General features: G+C 44.8%; 1 protein-coding gene across 23 annotated transcripts in view; it reads right to left on the bottom strand.

Moving 5' to 3' along the window:
• Positions 1 to 937: 937 nt before the first annotated feature.
• The window catches only part of STAU1 (staufen double-stranded RNA binding protein 1), a 91,189-nt gene continuing 82,580 nt past the window's right edge, over positions 938 to 9,546 (bottom strand). For all 23 annotated transcript variants that reach the window (XM_060120181.1, XM_060120183.1, XM_060120184.1 and 20 more), the window contains 7 exons: positions 8,924 to 9,067; positions 6,975 to 7,121; positions 5,589 to 5,664; positions 5,046 to 5,365; positions 4,314 to 4,436; positions 3,447 to 3,532; positions 938 to 2,547 (listed from right to left, as the gene is read on the bottom strand). In XM_060120181.1, coding sequence (XP_059976164.1) covers positions 2,532 to 2,547; positions 3,447 to 3,532; positions 4,314 to 4,436; positions 5,046 to 5,365; positions 5,589 to 5,664; positions 6,975 to 7,121; positions 8,924 to 9,067 — 912 coding nt within the window. In that variant the 3' untranslated portion in view covers positions 938 to 2,531. The remainder of the gene's footprint in view (positions 2,548 to 3,446; positions 3,533 to 4,313; positions 4,437 to 5,045; positions 5,366 to 5,588; positions 5,665 to 6,974; positions 7,122 to 8,923; positions 9,068 to 9,546) is intronic.

Below are 9,546 nucleotides of genomic sequence, written 5' to 3'. Positions count from 1 at the left end.
CCAACTGGACTGCCAATGAGAAGCCATGAATTACTTCTAAGACTGTACTGTCCAGCCCTGTCCATCTTCCCTTCACAGTGTGGAGGGTCGCCGGTTGGACACACTGTGAGGCAAGGAGGCGAAAGCTGGGCAGAGGCAGCAAGATCTCAGGGCAGGAGTGGAGGGGCGTGGCTGGCAAGGCTGGGAGATTGGCTACAATCTCGATGCTGGGAAAGGTGCTAAAAACACAGCAGGGAAGGCTGTGAAGAACCCTGAGGTGCCAGAGGTCTCAGGACCAACGCATGGCTTTTAAATAGATACACAAATCGGCAGATGTGTGTGTATAATACATACACACAGATACACTTCCTAGCTGTCCACTCAGAGGGCCCAGACACACCACAACACACACCCCTAGCAGTGAGGTCTCAGAGCACCCAGACCTTGGTTTCTAAATGTCATCTATCACTAAAGAGGATCAAGGCTTCTTGCAGAAATGCTGAATCCAGGATTGGAAAGGGAAAAATGCCTTTCCTTTCACTGCTTTTATCCCTGCCCTGCTGAGTCCCCTTCTACCCTGTAGCATTTTTCCATAACCCGCTCACTTTTGGTGCTTCTTGCAGTCCAGTCCACAGGCTGGTTTTATAGTGAACCACCTTTATGAGCATATTCTAAAATTAAAAAACAGAAAACCACCAGCCCACTCCTCAGCCAGACTAGAATGCAACGCCTCACCTTTACTCCTCCAAGTGCGAGCCCGCCTGAGGGAAGTGACCAGGAAGCCTCTCTCCTCCTCTCGGTCATTTCTTTGGGTGACAGTGTCTTGTTCAGATGAAAGGCGCCTCCCTTCACCCAGGCACCCACTCGCCCCTCACTGGCAGCAGTGCCCCCCACGCCACGCTTCCATGCCCTCACATCTTCCCTTACTGCTTCAGTTACTGCTCAACAGGACCAAAAATTCATTAGTAGCTGTTTATTGATCAATTGTTTGATATAAAGTTATTTCAGAGCTTCAGAATTTTGCCCAAATGGAATCACAAGCATTACAAAGTTTCTTTCTTAAAAATAAAAAAAGGATAGGGGGCAGGTTGGGAGGGACCAACCTAGCAGTAGTGGCATTTAAGAATAAATTAACAAAAAAAATTTAGTATTACTATTTATTGGTGACAAACACTAAGTTTTACTTACATTCCATGGGGAGAAAATATTCCAGCGTAAACAATGAATCGAAGCAGTACTTAACTCGCAAGGCTACCGTGCTTTTCATCTGGACCATATGCAGGACCTCGCTGCACACATTTCTGTACACAGCAACACGACACCAAAAGCAACACAGTTATAGAGATAAACATGGGTCATTCTTTTCAGCCCTACATGGAGATGTAATCAACAGTATAAAGCACTCAAGGAAAATCAATCTGCGTTGTAGATGTGCTACATGGAGATCATATCCTGTAGTGTAGTGAAAGCTATGTGTCTTCAAGAGTCATATATATGTATGTGTATATATAGATATATATATACACACACACAATTTTTTTAATAATCTTTAAAACAAAGATCAAAGTTCATTTAAGTCCTGTTGCATTAACAAAAATAAAATAGAAAAGGAACCAAATGATCGTTTAAAGTTTAAAATTCCTAAATTGTCCAATTTATACAACTATGGGAGACTTCATCAAGGTTTCTGAGAAGTGCAGGACTGTTTCAGCTAAACCAGAGGGCACACAATTTGCATCAATGAAATGGTCGTGGGTTAGTCCAATGAAATAAAAATGTATAACCACATACACACGGATATGATCTTTGCCGGTTAGATTACTGATAAGGTCAGTCTCAGACAAGTTTCTAAACTGTGCTATGTAACTAAATACAACTGAGAAACTCTCAAATGAAAATTTTATATAGTGTCATTTCAATCAAAAGAAAATAATGAAACTAAGAATACGTATCTCTTGGAAGAAAGCAGTGGTGACGGTGTGGGTACCGCGGTAGGTGTGGGCCAGAGCACGCCAAGAAGGTCAGCTCAGGCTGAGTAGGAAGCATGTGATTTTCTCTGGTGCTTTCAGCTCTGGGGCCAGACTAAGGCCTCTCTCCAGCGTGGTGTCCAGGGTTTGTCCCAAAGTGTCTGAGTGAGCCAGTTTGAGAAGGGGTCGTGCTTTCTGTTTCTTCTTTCACACAGCAAGAAAAAAAAGAAAAGAAAGAAAAAAAAAACCACCCCAAAAAAACAAAACCAAAAAACAACCCCCCGACCCTAACCAAGCGCTAGGGTGCCTGGGGCGTGGACCCGCTGGTTTCCCAGTGGCACCGGGGTGCCCGGCAGGCCTGCCTGGCCCCCAGCAGCTGCTGCCGCGTGAGGAGAAGCCACCGCACAGGCGAGTGGCCCAGCCGCTGCCCCCTCGGGCCCCGCCTTCACCACTGCTGTCTCCAGTCCTTGACCCGTCGTGTCTCCCGGCCCACTGGAGGTATCAGAAGTTCCAAATTTTCAAAGCTGTTGCAGTATTTTCAGTATGTATGTTGGGATTTTTCAATGGTTCATGGCCAGATAAGGTTCAGCACCTCCCACACCTTTAAGGAAGGAAAAAAACAAAAATGACCCAGGTTTTGAAATTTAAGACAATTAAGCCATGTTAAAAATGACACTAGCAGACATTGAGAAGTCCAATAGTTCAGGCCCCAGTTCATGATAACTGGATTAAGGTTTTCCCAGAATACACCATCAAGTGAAAACAGCAAAGAAGAGAATGGGTATGCAGTATGTTATCTCTAGGAGGAAAAGGAAGAAAATAAGGAAAGAAATGTATCTGCATAAAGAAACATACAGGAAAGGTACACAAGAAACTAATACAAATGTGATCTCTGGGTGGGGTGAAGAGAATGGTATGGATGAGGACTGCATGAGGGGCAAGATGTATCACTGTGGACACCTTTTAAAATAATTTTGACTTTTGCACCATGTGAATGTATTACCTATTGAAAGCTTAAAAAAAAGGGGGGGGGGGGGCTTCCCTGGTGGCGCAGTGGTTGAGAATCTGCCTGCCAATGCAGGGGACACGGGTTCGAGCCCTGGTCTGGGAAGATCCCACATGACGTGGAGCAACTGGGTCCGTGCGCCACAACTACTGAGCCTGCGCGTCTGGAGCCTGTGCTCCGCAACAAGAGAGGCCGCGACAGTGAGAGGCCTGCACACCACGATGAAGAGTGGCCCCCACTCGCCACGACTAGAGAAAGCCCTCGCACAGAAACGAAGACCCAACACAGCCAAAATAAATAAATAAATAACTTAATTTAAAAAACAAAACAAATTTTAAAAAAGTAGAGCTCTCTGCCCAAAACTTGGAAACCTTTCAGGGCAAAGGGACAGAAAGTGACTAAGGCAAGTATTTCACTACTAAGTTGAGCAGACAATTTGAATTTAATGCAAATGAGGAACAGAACTGCCTTTCCATGTAGATCAGCTCACTCACACAGACATTGGTCCATTTCCTGTTCTTGGCATCTCTGTGTTTTGTTGGTCCAACTCAGACAGCAACTTTAAAATGTTCAGTGCAGCCTAGCAGGAATGAAAAGGGAAGTCAAACCACGGCCACCGCTCAGGACCACAGTACACGACACTGAACAGCGAGTGGAGGGCTTCTCCTGCTGCCCAACAAAACAACTGGTCCCACTAAATAACCCGTTCATGTTTGAACTTGTAATTAAAAATATAAATTAAAAAATGTTACCCATGGTTACCTCACTGAATCACAACCTCTGTTAATTTTATTACATTGCCTTCTAATATTTTTAACCTGTGGTCACCAGACTGTACAAATTTTATATCCCGCTTTAAAATAAAACCTTATCATGTTTCCGTGTTAGAATTAGGATACATTACCCTCGGTGACAATAATATGATGGGTACATTATATTACATCAGGTGAATATACCACACTTAATGTCAATTAATTTAATCAATTCCTTTTCTTCATTTTAGTATTTCTTACAATAATAATTTCATCTGAACAGAACACCAAAACAAGGGGCTTTCTAAGTTGCCAGAACTTGGGCCTGCAATTCCTTGTTCTGGTCAGAGATGAACTGAATACAGTATCTGGACGCGTTCCAGGATCCAAGTCCACCTCTCAGGTCAGCAAGGGAAGAGAGGAGAGAGTTTGGCCAAAGTCCATGAATTCTGATCAACAGAATGAGAAATCAAGCCAGTAACCTAAGAAAAGTCTTCAGAAATATGAAACCTATAAAACAATCAACTGTTCTCGAAGTCTACAGGAGAACCCTCTTCCTGTCTTTCTGAGGCCAGCAGCAAGCCAGGCCCGCCGTGGGGGGTAACGTACCATATCGTGGCAGGACTCCACATCCTTTCCGATACCATGGCTGATCAGGGGCGGCTGAGAGGAGCAATTGATAAGAGATACAAATTCGTTCTTGTTGTTTTTGGGGAAGTCTTTGTATTCAACCTAAAGGGGAAAAGAAAACTGAGGCAAGGATAGGAAGGCAGGGAGTATGAGCGGGGCACAGGGCTGCGGCTCTGGGCCCAGTGAACAGAAATGACACCTCTCCCTGGTCTCAGCCTGACTTGTCTACACCAACTCCTGCTCAAGAGGCACAAGAGACTCACAGTGGGGTCTGCTGCTAAGGGGCACTGAGGGCTGCAGGCAGGATGCCAGCGCCCCAGCTTCCAGAATCTTCCAGGAACCTAAATGTCTACTCAGAAACCCTGGTGTGGAAGAAGCCATGTCCTTTCCTAGCAGGTAGCAGAAGGGCCAGCACAATGAATCTGTTCTCACTGAAGTCTAAATTTGTAACTAGCACTGGATTCGAGGCTTTGTTATTACGGTTGGACTGGATTTTTAAAAATTACCAAAGGTTGAGGATATTCTCTTACCATCCAGGGTTCTAATACTTCCCGTGCCTCCTCCCTTCCTCAGGACCACTCTTTACCATGCTTCCCCCAACCATCCCCCTAGACAAAGAACTTGATTTAAAAAACAAGGTACTTAGTACTGAGAGAAACCAGAGATGACCGCACTGAGGTACAGACCACACAGCGCAGACCCAACAGTTACCTGGAATCCCTGGACTCTGGAAAGATAGTCCAACTGCTCTGAGGGTCTCGTGAGAGGTCCATGGGGTACGTGGCCTGAAGAGATGTTATTCTTTAAAATGGTCTCGGCTGTAGGCGAGGTGCCCCCATACAACAATTCACGGGCTATCATGGCAGTTACCGTGGCCTTGGCAGGGTTCGGAGCTACCCTGGTGAACTCTCTGGTGTGATGCCCTTGACTGACTCCTACAGCCTGGGCAACTTCGGGCACCATGGGAAGAATTCCAGCAGGCAGCTGCTGATGACTAAGATAAGGCATCCTGAACTCATCCTCTTTATTGCCTGGGGAGGGACATGCAGACAAATCAACTCAAGTCCACGTGTGCCGCGTGGAGAGATGTTGTAAAACCCCACGCTGGCCCTCCCCGAGCACACACAATAGCACAGGGGTAATGCAGAACCAAGCACTGAACGCTAACTCATTACCTAGGTTCCTGCTATTACCAGGAACCACGCAAAGCCCAGAATCACAGTCAGATCAAGACAGTATTAACATCACACTTACTAGTCCCATTTTCATCCCCAGAGCCAGGTTCAAAAAACGTTACTTTTCTTCCATCCCCTGGTTTCTTTATGGGTGTCTTAAAAAAAAAAAAAAAAGCCATGAGCATCAATCAAACTGTTGAAAAGTTAGTTCCTTCTGTCCAAAACTAAACAAACTCCAACCAGCACTAATCTTAGTTTATAAACTTTTAAACGATGAGGGCACTGGCAGAAAGGCCCTCTCCCAAGGCCCCACCACTGGTCTGCTTGTGCCGCCAATGTGCCCACAGGAGAGCCCCCTGCTTTCTCCCAAAGCACACTCTCAGCCACGTCAGCCTGTCCACGAACAGCATCTAAGGGATGGGGCCTCTGTTCTGTGCTCACAAGAAGAGAGGGGAATGTTTAACCAGAAGGACCCTGAAGATGTTAGATTGATAGAGCTGACCAAGAAAGAAACTTTTAGGCTGATGCTAAATAATTAAATAAACAAAGGATATTTCCTGGAGCACATGTCCCACTAAAAGATAAAATGACATAACCAAAGATAACAAATGTAGGGGGAAAATGTTACTAGATAAAAATTTTGCCAAACACAAAGGTCTCCCTTCTGAGAAGGCAAAGGTGCCTATGATGCTCTGTAAGATTTTGGAATGAAAACCCCCAAAGCCAAGTCCAGGATCTCTACAGATTCTCTGGTGAGTGTTTGGGATCCCAGTTATTAACTATGTGGCCACAGCTGCTGCCATTTCTCTCTGCTGACAGGACCGACAGACACGACTGAAACAGTCCTGGTGTTTTCAAGTTTATCCTGAAAGGACCATCCAGTGACTGGAAACAAGGTCGGCCAAGGCCTTCACTGAGGGTGCTGCTCACCAACCTCGGCAGAAGTGCAATTTTCAATATGGGATCATTTTTGTCTGATGTTCAATTCATAAAGAGAAAGAAATCCCAAATCGAAACTATGGATTTGGCCCTGACTCTATTATCACACTGTCTCAGTGTCCCAAGCATGTTCCACAACTAACAAAAGCCTAAGGCTGATTAGTCTTTCATGCAGGACTCAAAGAGCACAAATGATAGAATCACACACACATCAATTTCAAGTCCAGTTAATTACCCGTCATCCCACAAAAGGAGAGAAGCTGCCTGCCCTCCACCAAGCATCCCAGACCACAAAGATACTGGAAGAGTAACGACTTAACCCAGCACCACCATGCTTGGAGCCATGGACATGCAACTCCCCTTCTGACCACATTATAATGAAGCAAATGCTAGGACCCTGCTCGGCCAGGCTGCGCCAGGAGGATGAAGCCTTGCCCTGAAGCTTAGCCCTGGAGGAGTCAGAGTCCTGAGGTGAGAAGGTCATCTTGCAATTAGAGAGCAAGGACACAGAGCCCTGAGCAGTCACCTTCTCCTCTGATTTGAGGGCTGGTTTGGTGGGCTGAGCCTGTGGGACTTTGAAACCAAGGATTTCCAGCATGTTCTCGGCTGCATTGCGTTTGGCCACCTTCTTATTGGTGCCTGATCCTTCTGCAGTGTGGTTTCCCACCTTCACCTGCATAAAGAAGGCAGAACTCAGATCAGGGCTTAACGCTTTAGAATAAAGATGGGTCAGGAACTGAAAAGAACCCAGAATGGTCAGAAGATGGATGGCTTAACAGTGGTGCCCTGGAGCTGGCTTGCACCAGCCTGTGAGAGCCCATTATGAAATCCTGAGAAATTTGGAGAGGTGGCTGTTAAAGGTAGCTATTATTAAACACTAAAGTATATAAGCTTATAATTAAACAAATTATTTCAACAAACAGAGGTAATGAATACTTCAAATTCATCACTTCCTAACTAGACTCCATTTTACAACTGTCTATGCTTTTGAGGTTTTTTACATTTGTATGTGTAATGGTGTCAATATGCAGCTACACATCTCTTTCCAACTCAGATGGAAAATGGCCACAGTGAGAGTACTTACACCACAGAAATCTGCAACTACTACTTATCAAGGATTAAGTTATACTGTTGATTGTCTATTCCTAGGCTTAAGTGATGGAGAAAAGGTTAATAATGCAGATTAAGCTTTAAATTGTTGTCAAGTCTGCAGCCATGACGTAACTAATACAAAAAAGTGAAACTTCCAGTCTTGGGAAATTATTATCTGATTCAGCAAAGAAGCCATTAATATTGTTTAAATGAGTGAAGTTCTGACATGTCTTTGTTGTTAATGTAAATAAAAATATCAACCAGTACTCATGCTAGTACCACAGTCATTCAACATGACAGGAGCAAACCTCCTTGCTGAACCTGAGAGGAATAAAGAATTCACATGAGTCTCATTCTGTAACGCTGCTATTGGTGACTGTCACACTGAAGTTACAGATGTATGAAATTTACAAGAGTATTACATATTTTTTTGTAAATTGTATGCTACACTTCCTTCCTATCAGTAAAATTTATAATATACGCACATGTACATATAATACGTGTGCACATACGTGTATAGTCTGCACACACACTGCCTTTCCCTAAGAGTTGGCTGTTAAACATACTCCAGCACACATCACTGCTTACCATCCCCTTCCAAGCTGGTCTTGACTGCAGACCAAAACCCAAAAGCCCTGTCACAAAAGAGTCAAGGACACCCTCCCTGGCCTGTGAAGAGGGGCCTGAGGTTGAATCCCAACCGGGCATCTACCAGCCGTTTGATCCTAGGCAAATTACTGAGCCTCTCAACAAGCTGCAATTTTCTCTTGTACATGGAAGGGTCATTACTCTTTGTGCCCTCTGACTGCAGAGGTGAAACACACCAGGCTAACTGATGGTGCTTTAAAAGCTGTAAACTGCTATGCAGAGTGAAGTATTCTGTTTTTCACCAGAAAACACTATTAAATTCAAATCACACATTCAGCTGCCCATGTGAATAACTGTTTAATAAGCTGAGTGCATGGAGAAACACTCTGTACAAATCTGAAGTGTGAACCCAATCCCCGGACTCCAGGCTCTACAGAAGGATCAGGAGAAGCAGAAGCAGACCCTTTCTCTAATTCATAAAGCCTCTGAGAAGAACAATATTAACCTTCAAGAAGTAACACAGAAAAAAAGTTACCCACGATTCCCCTCCTCTAAACAGGCGCAGTGAGTCCAGGCCCCTACCTGTTGATACAGCAGCATGTGTGCTGTGCAGACAAGCACGTTTTAAGGCATCAGATTAGTGCAGGCAACACGGTCTAATAACAGTGACATTTGGCGGCAGGGAGTGCCCACTGGACCCGGCCTCCTGGGGAGAGGTGTCCGGCCCCTGGACCACCTCAGGCCCTGAGACAGGAGGCAGTCAGAGAAGGGCCGCCCACAAGCCGGCTGACCCACCTGCATCACAAACTCCCTGCGGCGCGGGAGGCCTCGCTCAGTGAGGAGGAGGTACTCTGGCTCCTTCTCCTTTTTTGCCTGCTGGATCTGGGCCAGTCTGCTAATCGGGTTCATCCCCTGGCCGTACTCCGGGCTGCTTTGTAGCTGAGGAACAATGAATGTAGAAACCATGTGCCATGTTAGTCACAGAAAGGACCTTGCCAATTCAGAGACCAGGACATGACAGCTGATTACTTCTATGTTGTTCTAACGGCTCAGAATTAATCATATCTTTTTTAAACCTTTTTTTAAATTGAAAGATGCCTAATGATTTTCTATGATCGCTCTGAGGTGATTTTGAGGTCTTCTTAGCAAACCAACATCACTATTCACTACGAATAGGCAAGCATCATTGTAACGTCTGCTTCTGAACAATAAATGTCAACATATGATAGTAAATGAAGAGGTAGAAAAATATAACAAACTCTTTCTAAAACTTCCCAAAAGGCTACATTATAGGGATGGGTTCCCAGCTTTCTTAACAATGACTCAAAATCCAGAAACCATATGCTAACATGTGTGTGAGAAAAACTTGGATTTTGATACAACATGGAACTCTACTGACAATCAGAATGGATCCTGGT

Source organism: Mesoplodon densirostris, chromosome 16, assembly GCF_025265405.1.
Source record: "Mesoplodon densirostris isolate mMesDen1 chromosome 16, mMesDen1 primary haplotype, whole genome shotgun sequence".
In the NCBI taxonomy this organism is placed as follows: Eukaryota; Metazoa; Chordata; class Mammalia; order Artiodactyla; family Ziphiidae; genus Mesoplodon; species Mesoplodon densirostris.
This window is presented reverse-complemented; position numbering and strand designations above follow the sequence as displayed.